The sequence below is a fragment of the Nicotiana sylvestris genome, chromosome 1, assembly GCF_000393655.2.
Source record: "Nicotiana sylvestris chromosome 1, ASM39365v2, whole genome shotgun sequence".
NCBI lineage: Eukaryota > Viridiplantae > Streptophyta > Magnoliopsida > Solanales > Solanaceae > Nicotiana > Nicotiana sylvestris.
In genome coordinates this window covers 122,235,644-122,257,697 of record NC_091057.1, presented here as the reverse complement: position 1 = coordinate 122,257,697, position 22,054 = coordinate 122,235,644, and the positions used below count along the sequence as shown (strand labels likewise).

At 38.8% G+C, this 22,054-nt stretch overlaps 2 protein-coding genes across 3 annotated transcripts in view; both read right to left on the bottom strand.

The window, feature by feature from the left end:
- Positions 1-5,292: 5,292 nt before the first annotated feature.
- Positions 5,293-7,396, bottom strand: LOC104218355 (mitogen-activated protein kinase kinase kinase 18-like). The gene has a single exon (XM_009768830.2). The coding sequence runs from the start codon at positions 7,006-7,008 to the stop codon at positions 5,938-5,940; it is 1,071 nt and encodes a 356-aa protein (XP_009767132.1). The 5' UTR covers positions 7,009-7,396; the 3' UTR covers positions 5,293-5,937.
- Positions 7,397-8,834: 1,438 nt separating this feature from the next.
- LOC104214298 (uncharacterized) overlaps positions 8,835-22,054 on the bottom strand; it is a 30,133-nt gene continuing 16,913 nt past the window's right edge. For both annotated transcript variants that reach the window (XM_070167522.1, XM_070167523.1), the window contains 4 exons: positions 21,931-21,992; positions 20,922-21,846; positions 20,341-20,631; positions 8,835-9,430 (listed from right to left, as the gene is read on the bottom strand). In XM_070167522.1, coding sequence (XP_070023623.1) covers positions 9,154-9,430; positions 20,341-20,631; positions 20,922-21,846; positions 21,931-21,992 — 1,555 coding nt within the window. In that variant the 3' untranslated portion in view covers positions 8,835-9,153. The remainder of the gene's footprint in view (positions 9,431-20,340; positions 20,632-20,921; positions 21,847-21,930; positions 21,993-22,054) is intronic.

Here is a 22,054-nt window from a genome sequence, read left to right as displayed (position 1 = left end):
ACTAGATTTAGCTTTCTATAATCCATGCAAATTCTCCAGCCCTAGACTGTTCTTGTAGAGATCAATTCATTGTTATCATTCTTAACTACCGTCATGCCACCCTTTTTAGGTACATATTGAACTGGGCTAACTCAACTGCTGTCAGAGATTGGGAAGATAATTCCCGCGTCTAACCACATTATTACTTCCTTCTTCACCACTTACTTCATGTTAGGGTTCATCCTTCTTTGGTGTTTCCTAGAAGGTTTGTGTCCCTCTTCCAGTAGAATTTTGTGCATATAGTAGGCGGGGCTGATCCCCTTTATGTCTGTCATGGTCCACCCAATGGCAGTCTTGCACTCCTTAAGTACCTGCAAGAGTTGTTGCGCCTGCACATCTAACAAACTAGATGAGATAATAACAGGTAATGTGGAGTTAGGTCCAAGGAATTCATACCTGAGATGGTTGGGCAATGACTTTAACTCCAGCTTTGGTGGTTCTTCGATAGATGGCTTGGCTGGAGGAGTCTCTCGATTTTCCAAGTGCAAGAGCTCAAATTCTAGAGTTCTATCCCAGAACCCTCTACCATCTAATGCCAACATCCATTCCACCAGTTCCTCTCCATTCACCTCATCCAAATTCATTAAATATGCAGCAAGGGGGTCCTCAATGGTTAGCACCTCATCATCAGTCTCTACGATTACATCCACGACATCAATAAGAGAACAATTGGCAAATTCACTTGGTCGCCTTATAGATTTCTGCACATCGAATGTTATCTCCTCATCGTTCAATCTCATCTTGAGCTCCCCGGTTTCACAATCAATGAGAGCTCTCCCTGTGGCCAAGAATGGTCTTCCCAAATTATGAGAATCTCTTCATCCACTCTTCAGTCTAAGATCACAAAATCTGCAAGGAACACAAATTTCCCTACCTGAATTAGAACATCATCTAAGATACCAGAGGGTCATTTCATTGTCTTGTTAGCCAGCTGCAACAACATAGAGGTGGGTCTAGCTCTTCCAATGCCCAACCTCTTGTAAATCGCCAGGGGCATAAGATTGATGCTAGCCCCTAGATCACACAGTGCTTTAGCAAAAGCAAAATTATCAATAGTGCATGGAATTGTAAAGCTCCCTGGGTCAGACAGTTTTTCTGCAATTGATCTAGTCACCACTGCACTACATGTCTGAGTAAGAGTAACTGTGGCCAAGTCTTGGAAATCAAACTTTAGGGACATCAAGTCCTTCATCATTTTTGCATACCCAGGCATCTCCTTCAACGCTTCAATCAATGGTATGTTTACCTAGATTTGTTTCAGCATTTCGAAGAACTTCTTGTATTGCTCCTCCTTTTGGTACTTAGCCAACCTCTGAGGGAAAGGTGCAGGAGGTCTCTTCTTCCCAATCAATTGGGATTGATCCTTATCAACTGCTACATCAACTACAGGTTCGTGGACTGTCTCAGCTTCTTTATCGGTCGCATTCTGAATGCTATTTTCTTCCTGGGCAGGCTGGATTGGCACCTCTATCAGTTTCGTTGACTCATCCAGCTCAATGGGCACTGGTATAAGTGTCTCAGCTTATCTAGTTTCTCGATCCCTCTCTTGCTTTACATTCAGATCTCTGCCATTACATAGACTTACCGCTATCATCTGCTTTGGGCCTTGATCTTTTGAATTTATCTGGGTGTCTGCAGGTAGTGTCCCATGAGGAAGATTGTTCAGAGACATAGAAATTTGGCCCACATGCACTTCAATATTCTTGATTGCTGCATCATGTGCATCCACTCTCTCATTAATCTTTGCATTAGACCCAATAACCTGCTGCATCATTGCCTCAAGTCTAGCAAACCCATCTTCTTGCCTTCCACCATGCTGCTGCTGAGGAGGGTGATACCCCTGCTGCTGATTCTGATTATTATATTCCTGTGGCCTTGGGTAAGGTGCCATATTGTTAGGGGGTCTCATACCTCCCATGTTTCCATTGTTGAACTGTGGATGGACTGGCCTATATTGCTGATTTTGCTGGTCCCAATTCTGACCACCCTGTGTCTGGCCTCCATGATTAGACACATAATTCATGTCTTCAGGGTAGTGGTGATGATCATGTTCTGCATTCCATTGGTTACCGATTGGCTGACTATGCAAGATGCGCACAAGCCCCTATTGGTAGTATCTACGATGTGTACCTGTTGCTTCTGCCCTGACTCTTCCACCTTTTTAGTGAGTATACTCATCTGTGTCAATAAGGTGGCCATATTTTCAGCCATAGAGTTGGATGGATCTAAGGGCACTGAGTGAACCATTGGAGTGATAGGTGCATTCCTGGTTGTCCATCCCGAATTTTGTTCCATCTTGTCAAGCAGACTCTGGCCTACTCTCCATGTTTTGCTCAAAAATGCTCCACCAGCTGAAGCATCAACAATGTTCTTCATGCTATCTGACAATCCCATGTAAAACCGCTGCCCCAACATCAGATCTGGAATACCATGGTGCGGGCATATAACCAGCATCCTTTTAAAGCGCTCCCATGTTTTATGCAGTGTCTCCATTGGTCTCTGTTTAAAACTCAAAATTTCATCAATTTGTTGAGCAGTCTTATTGGGTGGGTGGAACTTGTTATGGAATTGCCTAACTAACTCATCCCAAGTTGTTATAGAATTTATGGGAAGTGAGTTTAGCCAAGTCTGAGCAGCTCCTGTCACTAAGAATGGAAACAATAACAGTTTGATTGCTTCACGAGTTACATTGGGCTGCCTTTGGGTTTTGCAGATAGAAAGGAAGTTCTTCAAGTGCTGCTGAGGATCTTCGACTTGCGACCCCGAAAATAGTCCCTTGTTCTGCAACAAGTGCAGCATGTTATTCGTAATTTGGAATGACTCAGCCTGTATCTGTGGAACTACAATGGCTGTGGACAGATTTTCAGCTGTGGGTTGTGCCCAGTCATAGAGAGCAGCCTCTGGCACTATTGGTACCGCTGGGTTTTCCTCGTGACCCCCATGACTGTTTCGAATTGTGCAGTTGTTGGTTTTTGTTTGTTTTTCCGATTAGCCCGATTCAAGGCCTTGAAAACTTTCTCGGGATCTGATAATGCTTCAAATACTTCACCAGATCTCGATGAGTTTCTAGGCATGCACTTCTTTCAATTGTAATTGATAACACCGTTAATTCCCCGGCAACGACGCCAAAAATTGATCACGCCCAACTATGCCTTATAAAAGGACAATGCGTACGTTGCAAATATAACCTGAGTATTTATGCCCAGAGTCGAATCCACAGAAAATTAACCTATCAATTACTTTCGTTGGACTTACTAAATTCTTTAGAATCAACTTCCCCAAACGTTGTGAATAACAGCTGATGGTATATTTAATAACTAAGATTGAAAGTCAATAAATAGTTGTAAACTAAATATGCTTAAGTTGTGAACAATAATGAGAACGTTCTAAGGTAGTGATTTCCCCTATTGATGGAATCCCTTCTGTTTATGTTTCATATAGATTTACCAACACATCTCTATCAATCATGAACACTCTTTTTACCGTGAATCTCTCCCGAGTAATCACGATAATTTACTAGACGCACTCTCCCGAGATACGCTAGCTGGCTTTGTTTATTACAGTTCACTTTAGATTGCACCCAAGACTTCGTTATCCCTAATCCCACCTTTAAACCCGCAGTTATAGATCCCTCTTATACTTTCGGAGTGGTGTTGTTCAACAATCACCTAATATGCACTCTCTCCCGAGTTATGCACACTAATTAGGCACAGCTAATTGAGGATCCTGTCAATTAATTACAACAAACACGTAGTTAAATAAATAGAGATTAAACTGACAAACTATATTAACATAATCAAGAAGTTCATCCTTCAATAGGTTCCATCAAAACTCTAGACAAAGGATTTAGCTACTCATGACAATGGGTAGATAAACTATGAAAATATTCATGATCAAAATTGCTAGAAAAATAAAGAGAAGAAGAAAATATGATGTTTTGGGTGATCTCTCACACTTGTTTTTCTTGCCAAAGTACTCTCTAAAATATTACATGCCTCCCTTGGGCCAGTTCTATTGTTTAATATAGGGTTTTGGGCTAAAAATCCCGTATTTTTGCACTTCAGTCCCTCAATTTTCCGCTTCCTATCGCGGTCCTACCGCGGTTACGCCACCGCGCCCAACTAGCCTCTCAGAATCCGCAACAGCCTTCTGCCGCGGTCCGACCGCGGTTACGCAGGGACCGCGACAGTCCATCTCCAGTTCTGGTTTTGCTGCCTTCCGTGGTGCACTTAACGGATATTGTACTATTGGCCTCTTTTTCTCTGTAATTGATCCCAAAAGTACTCTATAGACTTCTTTTATTGTATATAGCCTGCAACGCATGAAAAGCACTAATCAGAGTATTTTGTTATCACTTTTTACCATAAAAACTATACAAGAAGGTGGTTCTTTAGGGCCTAATTATAGTCCAATTCACCTATTATCACCAAGCTGGGAGCTCGCCTAGGTGGCGAAATAGCAAAGAACGCCACGACCGACCTCGGGGTCAAATCATCGACAGCATATGTTAAGTCAATACTATACTCGAGTAATGACGAAAAGGTCATTCGTAGGAAAGCATGTTGGTCAAAGACCACTAATAGAAGTTCTAGTAACTATATATAGATGGATATAAGCACTAATAAAAAGGGATCTCACACGAGAAACAGTGGCTCGGCTTTTCCTCTTTACTCTCTCACTTGTAATTTTTTTCTGCCTCTGATGTAAGCCCAATTCTCGTGTTTGATATAAGATTATGACATCAATAAATATGGTACATTCTGATCTTTTGTTATTTCCTACTATGTATATTTGAATCCGAAGTTAATTATGCTTGGCTAAGATTTACCTTCTTTATTATTGATAATTGGATTTGACAAAAGAATCCTAAACTTTTTTGCCCAAACAATGGTGTTTATCTAAACTGCACCAATTTATAGTAGTAATTGTCAACTGATAAATTGAAGCGAAACTACTTGTTGATTAACTATAGTTCAAGTGAATAAACTCAACGTTGAAGACACATGCCATGTTATAATTGATTTAATATAAACAACAGGTGTAATTAGGTTTTTTCACGTTTAACGTATAAAAATCTCAAAGATATCAAAAGAAAACCAACATTACATGCTCCATGTCAATTTCACTGGCTGTCTTTAATTGTTTTCCTAGTTTCAACGGCAAACTTATGAGAGTTCATGTAAATATCTACTGCTATTTAGTTCACTAACTTTGTCAATAAACTAAAACACAAGGTAAGATGCATTTGCCAACTGATTTAAAACAAAAAGCTAATGTTATTCAATGAGAATCAACTTAGCAATGTGCCAATTGTACAATTCACATCCCTAAGTAGCCCTCATATACTAAAGAGAAAAATACTGTCAAAATCTAAAACAAACTAAGGCAGCTAACAATTGTTTTAATCTTCTTGTCTATAGCTGCTGCTACAATTTCATACAGAAGAATGGCACAATACTAACCTCTATCTTTTTATATTTCTATATTAAGAAAAGGCAGTCCGCGTTCATGCTATGCACGGCGTTTAGGGATGCCCAGACTAAATTAGGTCTATTATTGTATTTCTACAAGAGATTGTTTCCGCAACTCGAATCCATGATCTCTTAGTCAAACGACGACAACTCTTACCGTTGTGCCAGGCAGGGGCGGAGGCACAAGTCGCCCTACGGGTTCGGTCAATTGTATTTTCTCAAACAGTATATTTGGTATTTTGAAGTCATGAAATATGTATAAATATTAAATTTAGAACCCAGTCATTAACACTTGAAGTCGTGATCCAAAAATCTAGAACCTATAAGGTTGAAATCCTGGCTCCGACTCTGGTGCCAAGCTCACCTATCTTTTGTACATTTCCACATATCATACATACTTCACCTAATGTATTTACATCATCCTCAACTAGTTTCTCACCGTGATCCAACTTTCTGATGATTCCAAGTCATTTTTCCCTCCTCTTCTCGAGATCCAAAACTCGTGATCGCATCTCATTGAGAATGGATTTCCACTCATAGAATCATCTTCATCACTTGATTCATCTAAGAAATCCATCTCAGAGAAAAATCTAGCATCTAAAACACTAGCAGGTGTACTAGCATCAATCTTTTCTAAATTCTTGCCTTTTGACATCTTTGATACAAATGGATGATCAAGCAATTGTTCAACTCTCCACCTCTTTTTAGTGTCCCTTTCCAAACACTTAGCCAAGAAATCCAAACCATCATCAGAAAAATGTGCTGGAAACTGTGGCATATCATTACTACAAGCAATTTTCAAAACTGCAGCCAAGGGATTTGTACAAATATCCCCTCCCCAGGGAGGCTTCCCCGTCGCCATTTCGATAATTGTACAACCTAAAGACCAAATATCAGCAGCAAAATCTAACTCTTCATTTCTCAAAATTTCTGGTGCCATCCACAAAGGAGTGCCACCAATAGACTTAGACAAAGATTTTGGACTACCATTTACCTTATTGTCTTTTATTCTCTTTGCACATCCAAAATCAGCCAATTTTACTTCTCCACTAGTTCCTAATAGTATATTCTTACACTTCAAATCACAATGTACAATCCCATTTTCATGAATATACTTTAGACCCTTAAGAATTCCTTTTGTATACAAACTTATAACTTCTTCATCTAAGAACCCTCCAAATTTCTCAGCCACATCAGCTAAACTCCCCCCTGTCATATACTCTATAAAAAGACTCAACTTTCTCTTACCATTTGCTTCAAAAGAGAAATCTTTACCTATGAATTTGACAATATGAGGTGAACCCAAATTCTCAAGAATTTTTACTTCATTTTCGAGACACTTTAGTCCAGCCTCAGAGTCCGCAGATTTTACGACGAAAAGTCCCCCTGTCGCTTTGTCCATAGCCAAATGAATACTCCCAAATGATCCTGATCCTATCACTTTTCCCTTCAACCACTTAGTAGGTTGAGGACATGAACATTTACAAATTCCAGCCATATTTTCTTCCTCACTTTATGGTATATATATGGTATACCTAAGATCAAATGATCAATCTTGATTTGGGTGTCAAAACTCAATTCACAATCTAGACTAAAGATCTCAACTTCTTCTAAATTTGATCTAAACTGCATAATGCACAAGTATATCATAAAACAAAAACTGGGCAGTCCCAAACAATTCACAGAAAATACAAAAGTAGGAAATTTGATAGCAAAAGTTGTTGTATATTGACAAAAGTTTCAAAGGATCACCAGGGATAATATTGAAGGAGCGGTTTCCCATATAATGGAAAACCGCTCTCATCAAGTAATCCTTGTATACAATCAATAGGAAGATTGATTTTTTTTTTTTGGCAGTGTTGATAATTTTCTCTTTGGAATGAAAGAAGAAAGTAAAAAGGGAGAAGTATGATTTTGTATACAAGATCCAACTTATAAGGGGTGTGTCTGATGATCCAAGAATTTTGGAAATAAACGGACAGTAACTGCCACATTAAACTAATTTCATGTTCTTTGAATTTTGACTAAAGGAGAACTTTCTAAGGGGGATGTTTGAAGGTCACATTTAAACTTGATTAAATGTGTCTAAACATACAGTAATTAATTATTACTACTACATTTGATAAACTGAATCTGCTCAAAAAATATTTGACATTTTCAAAAACACGAAGCATTGTATTACCTTTTCTTTTTTAAATTCGGTCTTGCAAATTTAATTAGTAGAGTGTTAATTAAATAAGATGTTTAAGAGATAAATGATAGTATAGACAAATATTTTTACTATCAGTGTTAAATAACTTAATTAAGGGGCCGTGCATTAATTTTAAAAGACAAGTAGTACTATTAGTTCTCATATACAAGAAAACAGCAAATGGTCAAAAAGTTACAATTTAATACCAGGTTCGAATCTGTAATAGGACAAGCTTCAGTGGAGTTTTCCTCGGGAACCTCTCCTTACTACTGCCTCTCCTACAATTTAGACGACACAATTTCTTTATTAGTCCGTACCAAAATAAATGTCACGTTTCTACAATTGGAAATAATGCAACTTTAAATTCTTTATTTATCCATTTTACCTTTAATGAGAAGCTTATATAAGCACACAAATGTCATGGTCCCACAAAACTTTTACCCCTTAAGATTTTAAGACCACAAGTTTCAAAAGTCTTATTTTTTACACTCTGTGTCGAGTCAAACTAACTCATCTAAATTGAAACGGAGGGAATAGTATATTATATTTTTTTCTCAAATTCCCTCCCAATTTAGGAGGATTTGTAGTGTTTCCACATTTCCCCTTCAGCGTGACTCGCGCCCAGGACCTAACGGTTGTGGGTGGAGGTGCTTTACCAACTGAGCAACCCTCACTTGTCCAGTAAATTATATTATTAGCTTTCTTAATTTGGTTGTAACTTGTAAGATGAAACTCTTCTTCTTTTTTCCTCCATAGTACTGGATTACAGTTTATACAAAAATGCTCTAATTAAAACCTCAGCCCCCCATTTTACTAAGTTAAAGGATTGGCCATCTTTCCGAAAGGCGCCAGTAAAAAGCCTAGCTAGTAATTCAACAATATTTCTCTAACTGCAGGAGGAAAATACTACATTCCTCTAAGCGAGCAAGAATAAGCTTTCCGTTTCAAAGAGAGATAAATCCCCTCGGGTCCAGTAACACATGCAGGATTTTATGCAAACAATGCCAGCATAATGTCAGGGAAGGAAATTCAATAGCGGCAACATGAAAGCCCAATGGGTTCTTGTGCTTTCATGCCAGCAATGGCTTTCTCATTGTTACTTCTATCGCTAAAGACCAACTATCAAGGCACTCTGAGCTCTAAAACCTTTAAGATATATGCACATTGAGGTAACTGAATTTTCAGGGTTTTGGACAGTTGCACTCATGTGCATCACAAAATCGGAAAAGGCACATAGTATGTTAAAATCTATGAAACACTTTCCATCAAAGCACAAGTTGGCAACTGGCTTTCAACATGAATTCTGACTTGTCCAACCACATAACATCATTTTGTAACTATACCTTTTCCGCCCATTACTCAGATGAATAATAAGATTATGTACTATGAATTGATCAAAAATAATTATTGTTCTGGTATCTGGGAATTGCAGGCTCTTTCAGAGAGCCTCCTTTAGTTTGTCATTCTTTTACAGGTGTAATCGAAAAGGACCTGAAAAACACTTCTAGCATCTTTCTCTTTGGGCAGCTTTAGAAAACGAGCTACCGTCTGAAAACCAGCATGTTGTCTAGACAATGAATCTGCCTCCAATTCTGGTTTCACCTCTTGCTTGGGAATCTTAGGTGGGTTTAATGCCCATTGCATTGCCCAGATTGCCAAAGGACGCATGTAACCAAGAGCCCTGTATCGGCCTTCTGTGTTCCAGCCTTCTGGGGTCTGAAAAGCATAGCTGGGAACAAGAAGAACAGTATAGCAAGAAAGGAATAAGGACAAATCTCACAAACACTGAAAAAGAAAAAGAAAAACAAAAGTACGAAACCATGTCCCACAATCTGAACACGTAAGTGCTAAAGCTTTAGGCGTCATCCATTTATTTAGTAGAAACACTAAGATTATTGAAGAGTAGTTCAATTTAATGTCAAAGATCAAACTCTAAGTTTTTTCAACTTGCCCATCAGAGTGCAGGATTAATCACTTAAATGAGTTATTAACTAAAATCAGGATAAAACAACAACAACAACAACAACAATTACTATGCCACAATCCCAAATTAGTCAGGAAGAAGATTATTCGTGATTGACGCACTGACATTAGATCTAGTGTTGACAGGAGACACTTTGGTTAGAAATTGTGTGACAAATGCCGAACAACTCTGTCCATCAAGGTTTAGACACATGGGAAGAATCACCCAGTATTTTTTGTTTGTTTCTGATGGGATTTAAATCTGGTCTTCAAAGTCTGCACCCACTGCATGAGAATCTCTAATTTTGATAGAACCTCATTTGTACTAAAATACCATTTATTAAGTAGCAGAATAAAAGGGACTATATGACGTTGAAAAGAGATCCACTAACCAAACAACCTAGGGACACTTTTTTTGGGTTTGGGGTGTAATTAGGGCGAGCAGATCGCCCCAAAAACCGTGTGTCTCCTTGTGTGCTGCTCATGCCATTCGAGATGGCCCAGCCCAACATTCATTTGCAAATCCTGTAGTAAAATTGAGACTACTCAAACCTCAGAAGCTAATTGGCGTGTAGGCAGCGTTGTTTGTTGTACTGTTGACTCTATCTATTCATGGAACTTCCTTATTTAATTTTCTACTTTATATAGGCTCGCTCCCTCTTTTTCCAAGAATTCATCTGAGGCAGCTAGAACAAATAAGTTTGGCCTGGGATTAGGCATGTGACTGCTGGTACTGGGACAAATATCAAAATAAGCAAAGTAAAAGAAAATGCATGTTACGAGCCTATAATGGAATCAATAGTTAGGGAATTGACAGTTATAACTGTTCTACAATAGTGCTCCCCAGGAATTTTCTTCGTAAAAGAAAAGGAAAATGAGACATATGGATTTAGATGAGGAAGCAAACACTGTCATCCTTTAAATTCCAATTTCCCAATTTCTACAAGGCCAGTTTCTTCTGCTAGCAATGTAAAAGAACAGAGCAATAACAGTTCCATGCTAGTATATGGTGATCCTTTACTGGATAAGGGATCAATTGAAAATTTTGTTGCAGCATATTCAAACTCTTATAATTGCTGGAGGATCCAAATTTCCCTTTCCACATTTCATCCTTGAGGACAAGGTCACTTCAAACAATGAAGTTGTTAGTTTGATAGTTAAATAGTAGTATATAACCCTAATCCCATATGTATTAGGAGTAGGACATGTATTATATATATAGGGCTCATTGTATCATTGTCAATTTTAATCAATAATATATTTTCTCCTGTGCTTTCTCACATGGTATCAGAGCTTCACTGAGAAAATTATCGCTGTGCGTCATTCCAACGACTTCCGGGAAGAAAGACCTCGTCGCCGTGCAATTTTCCGACGACTTAAGAGGTTGTCCGTAACAAAATCACTTTCCGTTGGTGTTGTGCAAAAACCAACACCACCATAGGGTTCCCAAGGCTTAGGCAACCAAACCCCACCAAAGATCTCCGGCAACAGACCTCTCACGCGCGGACCAGAAGTCTTTTTTTCCAGCGAGTTTTTCCCCATGCGCCGGCGCGTGGCCTTTTCCCGGTCAAATTTCAAATTTTTTCCTTCAGACAGCCTGTTCGCGTGGCCTTTCCGAGCCTATCCATCAAGTTTACATCAGATTCCAACGACTTTTTTATTTTCCAGCGAGCTACAGTGTTTCCGGTGAACAGTAACAGTGAAACAGTGATTTCCAAACAATTTTCTGACCTTTTCCGGCGTGAACATTATAATGTCATTCTTATTATAAGCCTTTGACTCACAATTCGTTGGAATGCATTAAATCCAATCCAGATGGTTTCTTTATCGGATTATATTGAGTTCCTTCAGTACAAAGCACGTAAACAGACATCTTCAGGATTAGCCTCCGTTGTTCCAACAAATAGTAGCATGACTTGTGTCTCCCAATCTTCACCTTCTGAGTCTTGGGTCATTGATTCAGGTGCATCTGATCATATTTCTGGTAACAAATCTCTTTTCCCTAGTATCTCATATTCTCAATCTCTTCCAACTGTCACAATGGCCAATGGTAGAGGTGTTCAAAACCGAAAACCGAACCGAAACTGAAGCTTATTGGCTTATTGGTATCGAGTTAACGGTTTAACGGACGGGGAACGGATTGAAATTTTTTATTAACGGCTTATCGGTTTGGGGACGGATTATTCAATTTTCTTAACAGATAATCCGTTAACTCGTTAAGAATATATATATTTATATATATATATATATATATATATATATATATATATATACACACACACATATAAAATTTATTTTTATCTATATATATATATATTAAATAATCAAAAACCTTTCTTCCTCCAGTACTCTATCAAAATGAATTAGAATAAAAGAAGCCAAATAAAAGGAGTCATCTAACTGTGACAAAAGACAGAATTTGTTGTCTGAAACAAGATAACAACACCAGTTACACCACTGCTTCATCAACTTTGCCTGGGTTTTAAGGCATCCTAGAATTCTAAGTATGACGAACATTTGTTTTAACAACGGCCAATTGGAAATCTTTCACATGGACTAAGGCCAATGTGCATAAACATAAATAATATTCTAGACTGATGATTTATCCATCACGGTGTCTCTTCTGCTTCGTCCCTCTTAGTATGTCGACCACAAATTTAAACATACAGAGACTAAATTTTATTTTATTTTGATTGAATTAGGCCGATAAACCGCCCGATAACCACCCGATAAGAGCTAAACCGATACCAATCCGCCCGATATCTTATCGGGTGGCTAGCAGATTAATACATTTAAAAGCCGATAACCGATAAGCCAAACCGTTAAGAGTAAATAACCGCCCAATTCGCCCGATAAGCAGCTCTAGCCAATGGGTCTCAAGCCATGGCAACTGCAATAGGTCAAGCAAGTCCACTTCCTTCCTTACCTTTAGACTCAATTCTTTATGTTCCTGGTAGTCCTTTTAATCTTATAGTCGTTAGTCGCTTAGCCAAATCACTTAAATCTGTTGTTTTATTCCTTGATGACTTTGTTTTTATACAGGAACGCAGTACAGGGCGGATCATTGGTACCGGACGTAAATCAGATGGACTTTATTACCTTATCTTTGCAAAATCACATGGATTCGCATCTTGTCTTCCTCCAATAACTTGTCCCGTTACTGATTCGCCAGATTTATTACATAAACGGTTAAGACATCCCAGTGTCAAAACTTCAGAAAATAGTACCTGGCTTATCTCAATTGTCCACTCTAGAGTGTGAGTCGTGTCAGCTCGGTAAGCATACCCGCTCCCATTTCCCGCGACGTCTTGATAATCGAGCAGAGTCACCTTTTACTTTAGTCCATTCAGATGTTTGGGGTCCTAGTCGGGTTAGTTCTACCGTAGGATTCCGCTACTTTGTTAGTTTCATTGATGATTATTCCAGGTGCACTTGGATATTTTTTATGAAAAATCGATCTGAGTTGTTTTCTATTTTCCAGACTTTCCACGCTGAAATTCAAAATCAATTTGGGGTTTCTATCCGCACATTTTGTAGTGATAATGCCCTAGAGTATTTGTCTTCTCCATTTCAGCAGTTTATGAACTCCCAAGGGATTATTCATCAAACATCTTGTCCGTACACATCCCAACAAAATGGGGTAGCTGAAAGAAAGAATAGACATCTTATTGAAACTGCTCGTACCCTACTCATACAATCTCATGTTCCGCGACGTTTTTGGGGGAATGCAGTTCTTACATCTTGTTATCTTATTAATCGTATGCCATCTTCAGCTATCCAAAATCAAGTTCCATTCTCTGTCCTATTTCCCCACTTACCTTTGTTCTCTCTACCACCCCGTGTCTTTGGGAGTACGTGCTTTGTTCATGACCTTACTCCAAGAAAAGATAAGTTAGCTCCGCGTGCTCTTAAGTGCATATTTCTGGGTTACTCGAGAATGCAAAAGGGATATCGATGTTATTCTCCTGACCTTCAGTGATTTCTTATGTCTGTTGATGTTACCTTCTTTGAAACTCAATCATACTTCACAGGTCCAGTTAATCACTTAGATATTTCTGAGGTGCTACCCGTCCCTTCTTTTGGAGATTCAGTCCCTATCTCCCATTCATCTTCCTCTATAGCTCCACCACCTACAGTTCTAGTTGCAGTTCCACTACCTATAGCTCCAGTGCCACCACCTAGTCTAGTTCAACCTTCTATAGCTCCACCATTCCTGACTTATCATCGTCGTCCGCCCCCAGCATCAGGCCCAGCTGATTCACGTCTTGCACCTGACCCTCCTAATACTGTGGACTTGTCTCCTCTTAATCACCGATTGCACTACGAAAAGGTATACGGTCCACACTTAACCCCAGTGTTTTGGAAAGCGTTAAGCGCAAAAAAACGACGAGGCCTCGCTTCACAGAAGCGAGAAGCAAAACGCGCGCTTTTTTGCTGTGAAGCGCAATTTAACACATAAATAAAAAAAAAATAGGCATAGATAAATGGCTAAGAACTCATTAAAAATAACATATTAAGCAAATGTTTGAATTCATGAATCAAGAAGCAAATAATAGATACTAAAACTAGATAGTGAATAATCCTAAAAAGTCATAACATATTAAGCAAATGCAAAACAAAATCACAAAAGGAGCAACATCCTATTTTTCAACAAGATCTCCAAACTCTTGAAGTGTCATCATGTTCGAGTTATTATATTGGTCATCATCATCTTCTTCTTCATCGGAGGCTTCATTAATTAGGGTTCTACTTGTACATGTACTTATACTTGTAGATACTCTTTCTCTGCTCCTTAAAGTACTTCCCCTAAAACCATAAACATTCTCTTCAACTCCACTTGCCATAGCAACATGACCAAAGGTATCTATTGGTCCATATTCATAAATGTATCCCATTGGTGGTTTTTTCTCCCCATCCACCAAACGAAGTACAATAACCAAAGGATTACTAACTTTAAGTGCTTGAACAGTGTCATTCCAAAAATATGGACCAATAATAAATCTCGCAACTTCTTTCCCAAGAGCTTCCTTTGCATAGATACTCTCACTCCATTCGGTTGACAAGAACAAGGTTCGCAAATTTTGCTTTTGCAGGTAAAAGCTATGCAAGGTCAAGATAGTTGTTGCGAATCTTGTCTTAGCCGGTTTCACTAAATTTCTTTATTTTGTGTATCTCCTCATCATGTTGAACATAACGGCCTTTGACTAATGTAAGAATGTATCTTGATCGCCTTAGCAAAAACTGTAGGAAGTCAAATTTCATAGTTAATAAGTATAAGCAATTAACATGAACGTTAAAAACTTAAAATAGAAAATAAGAACCGCTTGTTCGCCTGTAGAATATGGGGCTAACTTGAAAATGTCACCAAACATCTAGTTGATACAATGTGCAGCACAAGGAGTCCAATAAATATTTGAGAAAACTCCTTTCAACGTGTCACCCGCTTTTTGATTCTCACTTGCGTTATCAGTGACAACTTGAACCACATTTTCCGGTCCAACTTTCAATATTGTCTTCTCAAACAAGTTGAACATTTTATTGGAATTGGTTGAGGAGTCACTAGCATCATAAGATTCAAGAAACACACTACCTCTCGGAGAATTCACCAAAACATTAATGACCATTTTTTCATTTTTTGCAGTCCATTTGTCCATCATAATGGAACAACCATAAACTTTCCATTGCGCCTTATGCTCCTCGACAATCTTGTCTGTCTTCTCCACCTCCTTTTTTAGACAAGGAACTCTTACTTCGTGATAGGTAGGGGGTTTCATTCCCGGGCCATATTGGCCAACGGCCTCAATGAATTCACCAAAACTATCGGGTGTAATTCACACAATTAAAAGGGAGCCCCGCATCATACATCCACCTTGCAAAAGCAGCTACAACACGCTCCTTCAAACTCTTCCTACAAGATTCTAGGTCAACAGCTTCACCCTTTCTCTTTTCATTTGGTTTTTGTGAGAAAAAAAGATTAAGAGGACATTTCACATTGCTACCGGCGGTGGATGATCCACTTCCACTTGTTGAATTCTTTCTTTGAGATTTAGAGGGAGGTGACCTCATTATATCATTGACTTCAAGGTCATCCTCATCCATTTGACTATATTCATCAAGAAGATTAATCATAGATGCTCCATGGCTCATTGGATTTTTTAACTCATTTTTTTTCTCAACATAATCTCACATTTCTTTCTTAATAGTATCCGGAACACTTGGACATTCTTTGACATCTCTAAAACCATCGATTAGATGTCTCTTGTGACGATGTATTCCACCGTTATAAATTTTTTGACAAAAGATACATTGCACTCTTGAGTTATTATTGCCAACTACAACTCCATACGCCCAAGCTGGATCTCTTTTTTGGCTTGATGCCATTGAATAATCAAATTAAATTTACTACAATCAACAACCAAAAAAATAACAATTAATTCACAGAAGAAAATAGAAAACAGAGCATAAAGAGCACTTTTAATAACAGAAAACAGAGCATAAAGAGAGCATAACAGAAGAAAACAGAGCATAAAGAGCACTTTTAATAACAGAAGAAAAAGAAGCCGTTTAGGGAAAAAAATGAGCGCTTAAAAAGTGAAAAAAATTGAAAGAAGAACAGAAGAGAAGAAGAATAATAGAAGAAGACTAGAAGAAGAAGAAGAACAGAAGAAGAAGAAGAAACTTACCAAGATCTGGAGAAGAAGTCATTGGAGCAGCAGTGGTCGTCGCTGGAGTTCGCTGGAGAAGACCTTGAAGAGCGTATGTTTTGGTAACAGATGGTTTATTTGCCCAAAATTTTTAAAAAAGCCCTAGCTGATGCCTTCTGCTCGCTTAAGCGAGCTTTTTCTCGCTTTTTCTAACGCGTCGTTTCTCGCTTAAGCGAGAAAAGCGCACGCTTTTTGAATGTGAGTCACCTTTTTAACAGAAAAGCGCTACCACTGCGCCTCGCGTCGCTTCATCGCTTAAAGCGAGAAGCGAGCGCTTTTAATAACACTGCTTAATCCTAATCCTCATTATGTCGGTTTAAGTTATCATCGTCTCTCATTATCCCATTGTGCATTTGTGTCATCTTTGTCCTCTGTTTCCATCCCTAAGTCTACAGGTGAAGCACTGTCTCATCCCGGATGGCGACAAGCTATGATTGACTAGATGTCTGCTTTACATATGAGTGGGTCTTGGGAGCTTGTTCCTCTTCCTTCGGGTAAATCGACTGTTGGTTGTCGTTGGGTGTATGCAATCAAAGTTGGTCCATATGGCTAGGTTGATCGACTTAAGGCTCGTCTTGTTGCCAAAGAATATACTCAGATATTTGGACTCGATTACAGTGATACTTTCTCTCCCGTGGCTAAAACTGCATCAGTCCGCCTTTTTCTATCCATGACTGTTGTTCGCCATTGGCCCCTTTATCAGTTGGACATTAAGAATGCTTTTCTTCACAGTGACCTTGAGGATGAGGTTTATATGGAGCAACCACCTGGTTTTGTTGCTCAGGGGGAGTCTAGTGGCCTTGTATATCGGTTGCGCCGGTCCCTCTATGGTCTAAAGCAGTCTCCTCGAGCCTGGTTTGGTAAGTTAAGCACAATTATTCAGGAGTTTGGCATGACTCGTAGTGAAGCTGATCACTCTGTATTTTATCGACATTCTGCTGCAAATCTCTATATTTATATGGTCGTTTATGTTGACGATATTGTTATTACCGGCAATGATCAGGATGATATTAGTAAGTTGAAGCAACATCTCTTTCAGCACTTTAAGACTAAGGATCTGGGCAGATTAAAGTATTTTCTGGGTATTGAGGTCGCTTAGTCTAGCTCAGGTATTGTGATCTCACAACGGAAGTATGCCTTAGATATTCTTGAGGAGACAGGAATGACAGGTTGTAGACCTGTTGACACTCGGATGGATCCGAATTCTAAACTTCTGCCAGGACAGGGGAGCCTCTTAGCGATCCTGCAAGATATAGGCGGTTGGTTGGTAAATTAAATTACCTCACGGTGACTAGACCTGACATTTCCTTTCCTGTGAGTGTTGTGAGCCAGTTTATGGATTCTTCCAGTGATAGTCATTAGGATGTAGTTGTCCGCATTCTTCGGTATATAAAATCAGCTCCAGGCAAAGGCTTATTGTTTGAGGATCGAGGCCATGAGCAGATCGTTGGATGCTCAGATGTTGATTGGGCAGGATCACCTTCTGATAGACGTTCTACGTCTGAATATTGTGTCTTAGTAGGAGGAAATTTGGTGTCTTGGAAGAGCAAGAAACAAAATGTGGTTGCTTGGTCTAGTGCAGAAGCAGAATATCGAGCAATGGCTATGGCCACATGTGAGCTAATTTGGATCAAACAGTTGCTCAAGGAGTTGAAATTTGGTGAGATTAGTCAGATGGGACTTGTGTGTGATAATCAAGCTGCTCTTCATATTGCGTCAAATGCAGTGTTCCATGAGAGAACTAAACACATCGAGATTGACTGTCACTTTGTTAGAGAAAAGATACTCCCGGGAGATATTGCTACAAAATTTGTGAAGTCGAATGATCAGCTTGCTGATATTTTCACCAAGTACCTCACTGGTCCTCGTATTAGTTGTATATGTAACAAGCTCGGTCATATGATTTATATGCAACAGCTTGAGGGGAGTGTTAGTTTGATAGTTAAATAGTAGTATATAATCCTAATCCCATATGTATTAGGAGTAGGACATGTATTATATATATAGGGCTCATTGTATCATTGCCAATTTTAATCAATAATATATTTTCTCCCATGCTTTCTCACAGAAGTATTTGTTTCCATCCAAATTGTGAAATCAGAAATTGGGAATTGGCAGTTATAACTGCCTTAGAAGTTGTTTAACCATATTGTATTTCAAACAGGGGCGGATCTATTAAGGATGGAGGGGGTGCATCGGCAAAGTCTCAACTTTGGCTCCCAAAGATGGGAGTTTGATCCCAGTCATGTGCACTGTTTATCATTTATTCCGTTTGCTGCCTTTAGGACAAGGAGACGGCTTCTCCTCTGTTTTCTTTCTTTTTCGGCAGTTCCTGATGATCTTTTTCTTTCAATTAATTCCTATTGACCTTTTTCCTTTTATTAATTCTTGGTAACTCTCTCTTTCTTCTTCTTTATGCTATCAAAATCTCATATTACCCCATTTCAACTTTGCATTATTTTGCTTGTATCTACCATTATCATTTATCAATAGATAGTGAAAAACCCTTTTTTCTAGGAGAGCAGTTTCAGTACAACTTTTATTCGTTCCATTGGTTTGTCTATAAAACCCGAAAAGACGAATAACCCAAAAACAAACTGAAAATAGGTCAAACCGAACCGATGTATACACTATTTGAGCCGTGTAAATATTCACTATGCTAAAAACAATGTGACACCCTGAACCTCCAAATCCAGCCTTTGTTTCCAAATTCATTTGCTGATTTTGTTATTGAAAGTCTTCCTCTCTCTGGAAAGCTCTGTGCAATTATTGACACTTCTGTACAGGAGTAATTCCCATCCCTGTTTCTTAAGAAGTTTCTGTCCTTTCTTGTTTTCATCATAACAGTAATGTCTCAGAAAATTAGAAAATCCGAGTCTTCTAAGAAGTGTGGGAGAAGAATTGCTACTGAACAAAAACTACTGGGAGATCCATAACATCAATCAATTGGAGAGGGAGAATTTAGAGGAAAAAAGAAGAAAAAGTTCATATTTTAATAACCCGATGATTAGGGAAAAAAATCCTATTAATTTCAAAACTTGAAATGCAGTTATAACTCTCAATTCCCTAACTATTGATTTCATAATTTGGCTCATAACAAAATACATTCAACTTGGCCTCCGTGAAAGAATTTGAGCACCCAACCTAAATCATTAAGACAATGGGTGGGGTACCCCAGGATATCATAATCCCTTTCAAAATCCTTACACAACCAATGTACAATTTTATTATCCAACAACACCTTCCTCCACGTGTAACACAATTCTAGGATTGACACATGACTTTGAAGACTTTTTTTCATTCTTTTTTTTTTTTTTTTGGAGAAGACTGAAGAGTGGACTTGAAGTGAAGAGATAGGCTGAATAGAATTAAGTCTGGAGACTTGAAGACTTTTATTGCTTTTTTTGGGGAGTAAATCTGAAGACTAGACTTGAAGGAGGGAGAGAGAGAGAGAGAGAGTAGGCTCAATGGGCCAAGGAATGGGTATGGAGAAAAGTTAGTGTCTCGACCGGTTGAACTGAGAGAGAGAAGCCCATAGAAAAAAAAAATTTACTAATGTATAGAGAAAATGACTCTGAAAGTGGGCTTACCAAAGTTTGGCTATGATATCATGTTAAAGCAATCCGAACATCCGACTCAAAACCTTAAAGCAATGGTGGAGCTATGTTGCTCGGACTCTCCGAAAATATTGTCGGGTGCGTGCTGGATTCTCCAAAAGCAGTGTATTTTTGGAGAATCCGACACGGGTGCGGCAGTATTTTGAAGAGTCCGCGCAACATAGTGGAGCAGCCCAATAGATTATAATCCCCTTTAGGGACAATTGTATTATCTAACAGCCTGAAATACTTCGTACCACTATGCAAAGTTTTAGCCCTAATTCTTGAAGTCCAATGACCAAAAGCATACAAAACATAGATTTTTAAAGTTGAAGTTGCCTTAAACAAATGAAGAAAAGAACAGGATCTTCGCTTACCCAAAGCCATCTTCAGACCAAACGGTTTCGTAGACTCCAGCTGCAGTTTTAAATCCCATATCAGCCATGTCTTCATGAATCATGGCTGCCGCAACAGCATATGTAACTCCAGACCATATCTCCCTTGATTGCAAACTAGATGAGTCAGGCTCTCCATTGGGCCGCATCCCATTCACTGCTCCTCGTTTCCCATCCTTGACCTTCATGACATTGAAATTGAACACTGTCTCAAATGTAGTTTTAGCTTTTTCTTCATCAACAATTGGTAGAAGACCACATGCTCGAGCGTACCTACAGATAAAGCAAATGGTGATCATGAAAGAAGAAGAGGCACCATAACTTAATCAAATGCATCACCTACATTGGTATAACAGAGACATGATCCGTGTGGAATGCACATAGGAGAATGCAGGGGCATGTACCACAAAATAAAAAGAATGGTGCAGAAAAATAATGATCCAATAAATGGAATGACATAAAAACAAATGTTTAAAACGTTGAAGAAAAACAAGGGTGACATTCTGTTTCAATATTTATCCTTTGGTCTTGATATATATATATAAAGAGACTCCAACACATACCATTGTCCAGCCAACTGATCAGCTTGAATGGACGAGCTTACGGCACTGCCACTATTATCGTAGTTAAAGTAAGAACCATTCCACAATTTTTGATAAACTTCCTTTGCTTTCTGAAACTTAAACCAAAAGTAGTCTTCAGAACCCTTGTCACCAACTTCTCGAGCTAAGGCTGATGCAGCCTGCAAAGCTGCCACCCATAGGCCACCACTGTATGCACTCACACCAGAGACAGACCATACATCATATGTCTGATCAGGAAATCCTTCATTTTCTATCATCCCATCCCCATCCTTATCAAATTGATCCATGAAAGCCATTGCCATATACACAGATGGCCAAACAGCTTCGACAAACTTTTTATCACCCGTCGCAACAAAATCCCTGTAAACTTGAAGAACAAATTTTGGATTCAAATCTTTCCACCTATCTGTGTTATACAGGCAATAGTAATTTACTTCAAACCATGGATCATCCATTCCAATATCATGAGGAACAGCGCCAAGAACTTTCCTTGTCGCAGACATTCCATCATCCAAGAGCAATCTCTTACTTGGATCATGCATCATCACAGCAGCTGCAAAGTCTCGTTGTATGCTAAGTTCAAGTTCTGGGAATAGCATAGTCAAGGCAAAAGATGCATAAAAATGAACATCATATGTGTTACACATATAATATTCAATCCCTTCAAGATAGAGGAACTGGCCAACATTTTCCTCTCCCTTCTGAAGAAGATTTGTCCCGACAGCAGCATTTACTGAGACAGGAGTTTGAAGTTCATCAAGCACCGAGCCCATCCTTTCAAGAATGAGAACAGCAGTATCATCTGACTGGGTTGGATCAGCACTTACTTTTACATCCAAACTAGATCTATCTATGGAAAATCTTTTCCCAATTGTTGATAATTTTTGAACTGGTGGCAATCCATCTAAAAATTAAAATAAAAAAAAAAGAACATGAATGCTACAGTTAGTTTATTAAAGAACCACTAAAGCACATGAAACCAAAATACCTGTCCAAATTGTCCCCCCAGCATTTAAATAATAGAGCTCATTGAAGAGAGTTATTGGATACCTGCAAAAAAAGACGAGAAGTTCTCAAAATCTGGTAATGCATGGTGCACATAAGAAAATTAA